Genomic DNA, 12,479 nt, shown 5'->3' with positions numbered 1-12,479 from the left:
GGGCTGGGTGCCAGCCTATATGCTAGGCTGTAGTGGATTGGCTGGGTGCTGGCCTAAAGGTTCCCCGGTGAAACTGCACTTAAATAAATGTGGTTATAATTTATACCAGCAACTGCTACAACAACCGACTCCCTCTCAAACTACATCCTCAAAATATTTGTGTATATGCATAGCATGGATGGATTCTTGGTTCTGTTCAAATTCTTGGAATAGGAAATGTACTCAAAACCTTAATTACTAGGTACTGCCTTATGGCTACATGATCAAATGAAGTGGATAAGTTAATCAGCGTGAGATCGGTGCTTATGCTTTCAGACTGAATATGGACCATTGATTGTGTCCACTCTGGTTGGAATGCTGTAAACACAAAATTTTTGTAGCAAATCAAACAAGAACACGTGTACAAAATAATTGTATTTGTATTAATGAGTTTAGGGTTGCAATCTTTGTTTACAAGGTTGATCCTTTGATTTGATCTCCGAAGATGTGTAGATGTGTGTTGTTGATCCAAGAGTCGCAATGAATTGATCTAGGATGAACGACTGCCAAATGGATTTGACTTGTGGCGATGGAAGAACCAGCACAGTGTAGTAGTGCTTGATGATTCTTTTACGGGTTTGAAGAAGAACGCAGAGGGTTTTCTGAGTCTTGTTGAGTGTCTTGGGTGTTTTTTTTGGGGGGGGGGTGGTTTGAGAGCTTCAAAGCTTCAGAGTTTTAAAGCTTCAGCGTATGGCCGTGAATGATTTTTCTGGCCCCCTTTCTTTGTCTTGGAGCCTCGTATTTATAGACTCTTCAAGTCTTGCCTACAGATAGATTTGACCTTGATTGTGGGCTTAATTGACAAAAGAACCAGGACTCAATTTGTGGGTCGATTCGTGATTTGACTCCACCAATTAATATTTGATTAAATTAAATTAAAATCAAATCATTCATTTCTGCCAAATGTTGACATGTGTCCTTCTTGATGACTCATCCGATTTTGATGAGTCACGTCCATGTGTACAATTTGTGAGACACATGGCGCATGCCACGTATGTCCTGACATATCGAAACTTTAATGTGTTGGTGAACATTTATTTAAAATTTCGATGTCTACAAATGCATAGTCCATATTCACAATGCTTGAATATGAGTATTTTTCTTAGAATATAAGTGTAACAAAATAACATTACTCGGATTTATATACGCTAACCTATCTTATCTTCCGTATTGGAGGATCATGCACTTAAGGAGAGGTTATCATTTCATGGTGTGTATCTATAAAGCTTATCTTTTCATGGTGTACATATATAAAGCTTATCTTTAGGAATAATATTCCACAAATGGATCCACAAAATTTGGTCCCTAACATGGCTGTGGTTAATTTATGCATGAGGCACCCCCTTCGCATGATGATAAATATGGTTTCTTAGCATTTGGTTTGACCACAATCTTTATAAATTGCTGCATACCTACAATACAAAAATATACACAAATAAATTTGGTTACTAAATTGCATTGTGTAGGGAGGAGACACTAAAACATCGATAAAGGAGGCACTAAATTACATTTGTGTATCGTTAATTGTTGGTATTGTGTCACTCATATTCTATTTTTAACTAAAAGTTTGTAACAATTTATGCATAAAGCCAAATTACCCAATAATTTGATACTGAAATCAACCTTATAAGAGTCGAACTTAAGACCGTTTTGCTAATAACAAGTATCTCTTGTCGTTGAAATCAAAATTGGAAAGATTCCACGGTTTTCATCCCCTCTTAGTTAATCTTCATCATCGTATCAGCAACCCTACTTGATTTTTTGGGATTTCTTTTCTTTTCTGTGGTCGGTCATCCATTTCGAAATATGCAACTTACCATGGACGTCGTTAATTGTTTGGATCCACAAATTTTTGGACTAATAATCCACACGTGGATCCACAAATTTTGGTCCCTAACATGGACGTGGTTAATTTGTGCATGAGGCATGCTCTTCGCATGATGATAAATAGCATTGGTTTTACCACACTCTTTATAAATTGTTCCATACATATAATACACGAAATATACACAAATGAAACTCGTTACTGAATTGCATTATGCAGGGAGGAAGCATTAAAAAGTCAATAAAAGGGCACTAAACGTCAATAAATTAAGGGGAACTAAATTGCATTGTGTATTGTTCATTGTTGGTTTTGCGTCACTCGAATTCTATTTTTGATTAAGGCTTTGTTTAAGTCCGATTTAAGCATACATCTGACATTATTGTGAAGCAATTCCAGCATGGAGACTTTCAAGGTCTCTTCTTATATTTTTCTTAGTATCGTTATTTAAGTTGAAAGGCTAAACTAAACTGCACAACAGCTTGCAATAATTTGGTGCTGAACTCAACATTATAAGAGTCAAACTTAAGATGTACTGTATTGCTAGTGACAAGTCTCTTTTGTTGAAATCAACAAGCATGAGAGATTGAAAAGATTCCACGGTTTACATCATGTGTTTGTTAATCTTCATCATTGCATCAGCAACCCTACCAAATTTTTTGGGATTTCTTTTCTGTGGCCGATCACCCATTTCGACAATATGCAACTTAACGTTGAGTCAATGTAACGGGAAAATCTGAGTTGTTGATTTGTGATAAAATAGTCCTGGGACGGTTTACGACTTCATGATTAGTTGACTTTTCTGAAAAAATCAGGGGGTGTGACTTTCTGGTTTTTTTCTTCTATAAAGCTAAAACAATTTGCTCACCTGATACCACATTATAATTAGAACTATAAAATTTCAAACTTTTTTAATCCATGAAATCATCGATGGCAAATGAAATTTGCAATCATTCTTTTTGTTTGTTCTGTTTCTTAGCTGCAACGGTCTTTTTCATTGTTTTCTTAGAGCACAAGAAACGCTGTAACACGAATAAGAAAAGACTGCCACCAGGCGAAATGGGGCTTCCTTGGGTAGGCCAGACAATGGAGTTCTACAAAGCTCAACGGAAGAACAGTTTGTTTGATGATTTCGCTCAACCTCGGATTACGAAATATGGTAAAATCTTCACAACGCATCTGATGGGATCACCAACTGTGATTGTAAATGGAGCCAATGCTAACAAGTTCCTGCTGTCCAATGAGTTCAAGTTGGTGGTGAGCTCGTGGCCTTCGGCGTCAGTTCAGCTGATGGGAAAGGACTCCATCATGGAAAAGCAAGGGGAGAGGCACCGCTACCTGCGCGGACTTATAGGGGCGAGCCTTGGCCAGGAGGGGCTTGAGACGTTGGTGCCTAAAATATGTCACTCTGTGCGGTTGCATTTGGACACAAAGTGGAAAGGCCAGGACTAGATTAGCCTTTACCGCTCGACGAAAATTTTGACGTTTACCATAGTGTTTGAGTGCTTTTTGGGGATCAGTGTGGAGGCAGAGATGTTGGGAATATTTGAGAGAGTTTTGGAAGGGGTTTTTGCAGCGCCTGTTCAGATTCCTGGTTTGAGGTTTTGGAGAGCAAAGAAAGCGAGGGTGGAGATAGAGAATATGCTGATTGAAGTAGTGAGAGAGAAGAGGATGCAAATGGAAGGCAAGATAGAAGCAGAGGATGAGCAGGGAGGAACATTGCTTTCACAATTGGTGGCTGGAATGATTCAAGGAGAAATCACTGAGGAGGAGGTTGTTGATAATGTGGTGTTGCTTGTTTTTGCAGCTCATAATACTACTTCTTTCGCCATTGCTATGACTTTCAAAATGTTGGCTCAGCATCCTTATTGCCATAGTATTCTACTGAAAGGTATGTAACATTTCGTGCAGTCCAAGTTCATTGATTTCAATCACGAACTTATCGGTGAGTTGCATTTCATTATATCAGAACATGCTGAGATAATGAGAAGCAAAAGACCAGGTGAAAATCTGACACTGGATGACACAAAGAAGATGAAGTATACCTAGCAGGTTGCGCGTGAAAGCATGCGCATATTCCCTCCAATCTTCGGCTCTTTTAGGAAAGCCATCGCCGACATTGAGTATGAAGGTTTTACCATACCTAGAGGATGGAAGGTATATGCCTTCTGCTTTGTGCCTTGCATTTTTACACCGGTGTGTACTTACAGTGCTTGGACTAATTTCTAGTGGTTAATTCCATGCAGGTGTTGTGAACAACATATGGAACACATTACAACTCTGAATACTTTCAAGATCCTCTGAGTTTCAATCCAAGTTGGTTTGAGGAGTCAGTCCCACCGTATGTGTTCCTTCCATTCGGGGGAGGGCCAAGAGTGTGTGCAGGCTACCAACTGGCCAAGTTGAATATCCTTATCATCGTGCATTTCGTTGTTACGTGTTATGATTGATCTTTGCTTTATCCCGACGAGCCCATAACCATGGATCCTCTTCCATTCCTTTCCCATGGGATGCCTATCAGAATTTACCCCAAAATTTCCCATAGCGCAACCCGAGAATTCTTGCAACTCAATGCATAAATAGCCAAGCAGGCTCACAGTATCCGAATAAGCAGTGAAGTACGGTTTTCTGAGTCAATGTTTCATCCCATAAGATGTGAAGACTACATTGTAACTTATATTTCAAAGAGCTATTGTAAATACATTAAACATATGAAGATTTACATTGAAAGAAGATAACATAGATTCCTAATCAAGAATCATGAGCTAATCATTTCAAACATCTTTGGCCAAAAAGGTCCTTCAAAATAACAACTCATGGGAAATTTGTCGCATGGTTGGTCGAGATTGTGGATTCGTTCGCAAGCACGCATGTGCAAGGTTTGCAACAGTGATCACTTTTTCCACAACATGATTTCCAGGAGGCGGGAGCCTCTTGTCCAAGACATCGTTCAGTTGTATAGGTTCAGGTGTTGATGTTGATGAAAATGACAAAAAATAGGAGATGAGGTCTCCGGGATGCTTTCCCATGATCATTTCTAGTGCTACCACTCCAAAGCTATAAACATCACATTTCTCATTTGTTTCCATCGTGTATGCTAACTCTGCAAAACAAAGACCCAAGTCATGATGAGTAAAAGCAGGAAATAAGTACTTATGTCAAATGGAAGAATTCAAGCAGAAGATAAGTACCTGGAGCACTGTATCCGAATGTGCCTGCAAATGAAGTCCAATTTGAAGTCTCAAGATTCAAGAGCTTAGCTGTACCAAAATCGGAAACATAAGCTCCATATTCCAAGTCTAGCAAGATGTTCTTACTTGAAATGTCTCGATGTAATATCGGAGGTGAACAATCATGATGCATATACAACAATGCATTAGCAACATCCTTCACAGCATTCACCCTCTCAATCCATCCAAACTTAACTGCATGGTTTTCGTCGGTCAGTATCTTTTGCAAGCTTCCTCCGTCTACGAAATCATACAACAAAAGAGGGTGCTGCGGATGCGAACAGAAACCATAAAGCTTCAAAATGTTTCTGTGACGAATCTCTGATAGAGTACGAACCTCACTTTCGAAAGCCTTGAGGTTTGCCACTCCACTATCCTGTAGCATGTGGAGTTTCTTCACTGCAACAATCCGGCCTGTTTGCAACACAGCCTTATAAACACTTGCATTGCCTCCCACCCCCACACAATATTTGGAGTTGAATCCCTCTGTGGCTTCAATGATGTCTTCATACTCAAGTCTTCCATCATAACTCCAAATCGCAAACTGGTCTTCATTTTGCACTTTTCGTGGATAGCAGACCACGCAAAGAATCCCGGTTACCACAAATACAAACAACAGGATGCCTAAAATAAGGACTACAGTGAAGATAACCGATTTGCTGCTCTTTTTCTCCCCTCTTGTTTCGGACGGACAAACATTCAAACCTGTGGCATTGCCACACAAGCCTGTGTTATTCGCAAAAGCTAGAGCCAAGGCCTTATGGAACGCTTTGTTGTTGGGAAGAGGACCCTCCAAATGATTGTATGACATGTCCACAACTGTCAAGCTCAACATGTTATCGAACATAGATGGGATCGAACCAGAGAGCTTGTTGTGGGAGAGATTCAAGGTTTCCAACTTCATCAAATTTCCAAGTTGTGGTGGGATTTCACTCATCAGTGAATTTTGACTGAGATCGAGAACTTGAAGAGCGTTTATGCTTGCCATCTGAAGAGGAATGCTCTCATTAAATTTGTTTCTGCTCAAGTTCAAGTTCAACAACTCTCTGCACCCGTCTAATTTTTCCGGAATTAGTCCACTGAAATCATTTGCTGCTAAGTTAAGATGTTGTAGATTGGTTAGCAATCCAATCTCCGAAGGCACACTGCCTGAAAGTTTGTTGTCACCTAGGTTAAGGTTGAACAAGGATGTCAACTTCCCTAGTTCCTTTGGGATTGTCCCGGTGAGAATATTCGAAGATAGGTCAAGCACATGGAGCTGAATTGATCCCTTAAACCGAGGTATCTCCCCGGAAATTCTGTTGTTGCCGAGCCTCAAGCTTTGTAAGTTTTGGCACCTCTCCCAATTTTCTGAAAGCTCTCCATAGAATTTGTTGTAACTTAAATCGACATAAATTAGTTTCGGATAAATGCCGAACTCTTGAGCTATATTTGCTGTCAGCTGGTTCCTCTCAAGCCTCAATCTAACTAAACTGGTGCAGTTCCTCAAGCTTCTAGGCATGGGGCCTGTCAACTGATTGTTGTGTGCTGTAAACAGTTCAAGGACTCCGCTGATGCATATATCGTGGGGGATGCTGCCAGAAAAGTTGTTGTTGCTAAAAAACAACTGCTTCAAAAATGTAAAATTATTCAGTCCTGAAGGAAGAGAGCCATTGAGTTTATTATCCACCAATCCCAAATGAGTAAGAAATTTGAGCTTTCCTATTTCAGGTGGGATATTTCCAATTAATTGATTTCCCATCAAATACATCTCCTTGAGGCTACTCAGGTTGCCTATAGTGGAAGGAATTGCGCCGGAGAAATTGTTGAGTTGAAGGGCAAGAACAGTTAAGTTGGACAGGTTTCCGATTGCTTCTGGAATCGAACCCATGAGACTGTTAAACGCTACATTGATCACACTGAGTGAATTCAGCATGCATATTTCTGCAGGGAGATTTCCAGAGAGATTGTTTTGTTGGAGGGACAGAATGGTTAAGTTGCCCAACATTCCAACTTCATGTGGAATGGACCCGTTGATGTTGTTTCCAGCAAGATCAAGGATTTGAAGGCTTTTCAAAAACCCTATCTCCAACGGGATTGTTCCGAAAATCGCATTGTGGCTCAGGTTAAGGCTCATGAGACTTGGGAAAGAGGAGAAACTAAGCGCATGAAGTGTACCTCTTAAGCCAGAAGCAGTGAGGTTTATTTGTGTTATGCTTTCAAAATTGTTACAAGCAATTCCTTCCCAATTGCATATGCTGTTTCCAACCCATGAAGGCAAGAGGGAGAGACTTGTGCTGTTGTCAAGGCTAGCTTTCCAATTCAGAAGTGCTTCTGCTTCTTGTCCTGCTGTTGCTGCTGAAGCTGAAGAATCCAACAAGAGAATGAGTATAATTGGGATGAAAGAAAGTGTTTTTTCTTCTTTGGATGCCATGATTTTAAGTTGTGAGGATTATTTCATTTCTGGAAACCACAAGATGGCTCAAGAAAACCATCTGCCAAATTAAGCTGTTTTGGTATTGAGGAAGAGTTTTGGTGCTCTTATTATATATAAAGGATAAATTACACCAAACTACTTCAACTATAGATCGAATCACAATCTCATACTTCATGTTTAAATATTGCAATGTCATTCTCAATTTATGAATTCGTTTCAATATCAGACATTCGTTAAGTTTTCTGTCAATGTAGCTGTTAAATGATGACATAACAGAAACGGGATCTACTAATTCGCCAACTAGAATAAAAAAATTAATTAATTAATAAAAAATTATTATTTTTTATTCAATACACTGTTTTCACTCTCCCTCTTGCTCTGTCCCCCAACCTCTCCTTCTCTCCCAACTCTCTCGTCCTTCTCCTTTCTGCAAAAGCAGAAAATCAATGACGGCGTCTGCTGCCGCTGCCGTTGGGGCCAAACTACCACCACTACCCTGCAAACCCAGAAACGAGAGTCCCTTGGATTTGAGATCCGACATTTGCACCGACGCCCTCACCCCCCCCCGGGGGACACCAGCGATTGCAGGTAGAAGAGGGTCACGGCCAGCCCGAACACCAGATCCGAGGGCAACGGAAGAACCGATGGGTCCACTCGGAAAGGAGCAGAGCCAGCGTGAGCACTAGAAAGAGGAAGAGGGAGGCAGCGGACTGCAGGGACGTGAATCGGTGGAGACGACCGCGTAAGGTTGACATCCACCGCCTGCTAGGGTTCTGGTGCTGTTTAAACTAAAAAGCAAATTACAAGCAAATAATAAGAATTAAAAAAACAGAATTTTGTGACTAATCTCAGTTGGGATATTTTAATTATTCAAATTGAACCAAAGGAAAAACGGAAAGCGATTATCTTCTTTGCTTCTCTCACATCCAAACCAGAGCACAGTAAGAAGGGGAGGACTGAATCATGATATTGACAGGAACCTTCGGGATTGTCGTCATCGGAAAACATGGGGTTGCAGCCAATTCGCTGGCATTGAAACAGAGCTGCCCGCTGACCCTCCATCCTCTCTCCTCGGTCTCTCTGTCTGTCTGAGAAAAATACGAGCCTTCAGCGACAGAGATGTACTGGAGAATTGAGATTTGGGATGAGTTTCGCGACGGTGGTAGTGGGATGATGGTGCGGCGACGGAGGATGGACATGGAGGAAATTGGCATGGAGATTGTGGAGTGTTTGGCTACAGTGATTAATTTTGGTTAGGGACTGGGGTTTGCAGAGGGTGGGTCCCATATTTTTAAATTAAAATTATTTAAATGATTTTGTTTTTAAATTTTTAATATTTAATTAATTTTTTAATCCGTCTCAAGCCTTGTCAGTATTTAACAGAGAAATTGATATAAAAACTAAGAGAGGTCTGATATTACAACATATTCGTAAAATAAGGTATGATTTTGTAATTTTTAAAATATAAGGTATGAAATTATGATTTGATTAATATTTAAAATAATTTTATATAATTTACCCTAATTATATACGCGATTTATATATGCCAACATGTAGGTAGTGATATGATTGAATTACACGTCTGTTAGTCTTGAATTTATTATAAATTAACACGACACTTGTTCATTGTAATTTATGAAGGATTTTTTAGTTAAGAATTTTTAACTTTAAAGACAATCTTGATACGAAGGATTTTAGTTAAGAATTTTTAATTTTAGAGACAATCTTGATGGGACAAGTCAATTTCCAAGACTATTTATGATAGAAACCTTTAAATGCATCCTCTGTAGAAGACGATGGGACCATCACCATGGGCGTCCAAGTCCATGATCAATTGCTTTTTTTTTTAATACATCAATATTTTTTACACTAAGAAGAATGAGAATTCGGCTAAATTACACAATGGACAACTTAATTTGGTATTGAATTCGCCGTCCACAATATTCAAACTTAAAATCTTTCACTTTCAAGTGAAGATGAATACTACCAGACCATAGTACTGAATGACGATCAATTACTTTATTAAACGCAAGAAAAAAGTTTCTTTGTGTATAGTATAGTATTGGCTGGTGGTCGTGTGAATGCTGAGAAAAGTGAGAACATAGACATGAAATTCTCATTGAAAGACGTGAGGTGGACCAAATACGAATGCTAGTGGTGTCTTAAAACATGTGTTTAATTAGCTTTAACAAATTAGAGAGGTGCAACGCACTAGGGCAGCGCAGCAGCCTCATCCATACAGACAAATATTAGGTTCAAATTTTAGCCGCCTCGGAATAGATTTTGTAATTTGACCTTTGACTTTATGTCAAAATAGGTGCCAAATTCGAATTATCTGACTAATTCTAATCTAAAAAGTTAACGATACCTGCACCATCTAAGTTACCTCTTGCACCATCTAAGTTACTTCTCGATGTTATGTATTAAGCATTACTTGCACTATCTAAGTTACCTCCTTAGGGTAAACTCTGTACTAGGGGTGGGTTCAAAAAACCGAAAACCGAAAAAAACCGAAAACCAAACCGGACCGAGGCCGAAAAAAATCGAACCGAAAAAAAAACCGAACCGAAACTGTCAAACCGAACCGAACCGAATCTGGTCAGTTCGGTTTCGGTTTTTGAGGTTCGAAAACCGAACCGAACCGAACCGAACCGATATAAATATTTATTTATTTATTTTTGTTTGTACCATACTTGACCAATCCCGAAACTACCGAGCACCGGCCAACGCTATACTGTCAAGGACCCAGAAGAGTTCCCCTCCGACTAGGAGGCCAATCACTACTCGACACGTGTCAAGATTAGAAGCCAATCAGAGCGCAGCACGTGTCGACATCAAGAACCAATCATAACATGACACATGTCAATGTGACAAAGCTACAAGTTTTTCTATAAATAGGGGTCATTCCCCCATAATATGGCCTAATGCCATTTGTGTTAAATCATTCACAAGAACTCACTAAATTGAGAGCTTGATCATTTGTACTTGTGTAAGCCCTTCACTACTAATACGAACTCCTCTACTCCGTGGACGTAGCCAATCTGGGTGAACCACGTACATCCTGTGTTTGCTTCTCTGTCTCTATTCATTTACGTACTTATCCTCACTAGTGACCGAAGCAACCAAGCGAAGGTCACAAAACCTGACACTTTCTGTTGTACCAAAGTCTTCGCTGATTTTGTGCATCAACATTTGGCGCCGTCTGTGGGAAACGACACTTATTCCTACTGTCTTCAGCTGTGTCAAGCTGGTTTCTATCATTCGTACACTTTCTTTTGACCAGGCATCCCTCTCCAACATGGGAAGCGAAGGAAGCCACAGCACACAGAATGACACCCCCCTTGCACATAGTGCGAAACAACGAAAGAAGGAAGGAAAACGAGTTCTTCTTCAAGCTAAAGTTGATGAGTTGGAAGCTCAGAACAACAAGATAGCAATGAGGAATGAGGTCCTCCAGGAGCAATATGAGAAGCTCTTCGAGACACTCCACGAAGCTAGGCAAGCTCAGACACGCGAGCTTGTTGCCCCCGTGGAAGTCAACCATCAACTGGGTGCCCTCCAACATGGAGGGTCACATGCATTCGACATAGATATCCCTGATAGGGAACAGATTACCCCTCGACTTGATAATCAACATGAGGCTTCTCTTAACCCAGTTGCTTCGACCCGAACCATGAGAAGTGGATGGAGACACCTCTTTGCTGAAGGGGCAGAAGGATCGAAAGCCGTCTTTCGCGATTGTCGGGATTTCCTGAAGCAACGTCGAGAGAATTCCATCCATATAAGCTCAAAGATTAATGACCCAAGGATTTCTGAGAGACTCGGTCCCCTGCCACGGCCCAAGCCGGCCACCAATTTGGGGAAGGGGCAACAAGTCCTAGAAAGACATGAGGGTACAGGGGACTCAGAGGTGTTCCGACAGACATACCCTGGAAGCCAGTACAGCGAGTCCAGGGAAAAATCACATGCCCTTGATCAAACCTTCCTAATTCCAAGAGGAGATGGAGATTTACGAAAGAAAGCTCCAGTGACACATAACTCCGCTCAGGACCCCCTTGTCCTACAACTTCTTGAGGAAGTAAACAAGTTGAAGGCTGAACGTCAGGCTGAAATACCTGACTGGAACCAACCCAGGCCTGACCCTCTTACAAGGAGGATCCTCAACACCCCCCTTCAAGCAAAGACAAAGCAAAAGCTTGGCTTGCAACTTTATACTGGAAAAGAGGACCCGATTGAGCACCTTAACCTCTTTGAGTCCACCATGGCATACCGGATGCACACCGACGAAGAGCGATGTCTTCTCTTCCCCTCCACCCTCTCTGGTGGAGCTCTAAATTGGTATTGTCGTCTTACACCTGAGACGGTAGACTCATTTGAGGAATTGAGGAAACTATTTGTTTCCCAACACATTTTCCAAACCGATCGCTTGCACTCTGCAGATGACTTGTACACTATCCGCCAGAAGCCAGACGAGTCATTACGTATGTATGCTGGCCGCTTCAGCCATGAATACTCCCGGTGTGCCGAGGCAGACGACAAGACTGCCCTCAAAGCCTTCACGGCAGGCCTACGTGATTGTTTCTTTAAATACATGATCAATGCCAATACTTGGAAGACTTACTCTGAGGTGATGGCGCAGGCTTATAACCATGCCTCTGCCGAGGCAAAGACATATCAGGAGAAACCCCCTACAACCATCCTTTATCAACAAGTGGGAGGTGGAAGCCAGACTCACCTAAATGAGAAGACCTCGACTTTCCAAACAGCAGTGGCACCTCCCCATGCCTTGCATAATGCTTCGCCGAATCAACAGACATATCAATTTCAAGGCAAGAGGAAGGATTTCCATCCTCACCACTCTCCTTTCAGTAAAAAGAGTAAGGGACACTATCCCGATAACCAAGGGTATTGCCACAATAACGCTCGCCCCCAGGCAGTCAATGCAGTGGGTCAAACCCGCGTCAAGATACCC

The 12,479-nt window shown here is 41.1% G+C and overlaps 2 protein-coding genes and 1 long non-coding RNA gene across 3 annotated transcripts; 1 reads left to right on the top strand and 2 right to left on the bottom strand.

Moving 5' to 3' along the window:
* The first annotated feature begins 2,791 nt into the window (after positions 1–2,791).
* Positions 2,792–4,440, top strand: LOC103405300 (taxadiene 5-alpha hydroxylase). Its single transcript, XM_008344271.3, is given in 3 exon segments — positions 2,792–3,752; positions 3,831–4,018; positions 4,108–4,440. Coding segments are annotated over 3 exon segments (1,482 nt in total).
* Positions 4,441–4,517: 77 nt separating this feature from the next.
* On the bottom strand, positions 4,518–7,632 carry LOC103405299 (MDIS1-interacting receptor like kinase 2-like). The gene is made up of 2 exons (XM_017324100.3): positions 5,053–7,632; positions 4,518–4,964 (listed from the first exon to the last, which is right to left on the bottom strand). Exons 1-2 carry the CDS (start codon positions 7,502–7,504, stop codon positions 4,663–4,665), a joined length of 2,754 nt encoding a protein of 917 aa, XP_017179589.3. The 5' UTR covers positions 7,505–7,632; the 3' UTR covers positions 4,518–4,662.
* Positions 7,633–7,799: 167 nt separating this feature from the next.
* On the bottom strand, positions 7,800–8,653 carry LOC139193813 (uncharacterized). Its single transcript, XR_011578308.1, has 2 exons — positions 8,432–8,653; positions 7,800–8,295 (listed from the first exon to the last, which is right to left on the bottom strand). It is a non-coding gene; the product is annotated as an uncharacterized lncRNA (long non-coding RNA).
* Between the last annotated feature and the right edge of the window lie 3,826 nt (positions 8,654–12,479).

The sequence above is a fragment of the Malus domestica genome, chromosome 17 (genome assembly GCF_042453785.1).
Source record: "Malus domestica chromosome 17, GDT2T_hap1".
Lineage (NCBI taxonomy): Eukaryota > Viridiplantae > Streptophyta > Magnoliopsida > Rosales > Rosaceae > Malus > Malus domestica.
Note: the sequence above shows the minus strand (reverse complement) of the source record. Positions and strands in the feature narration are given on the sequence as shown.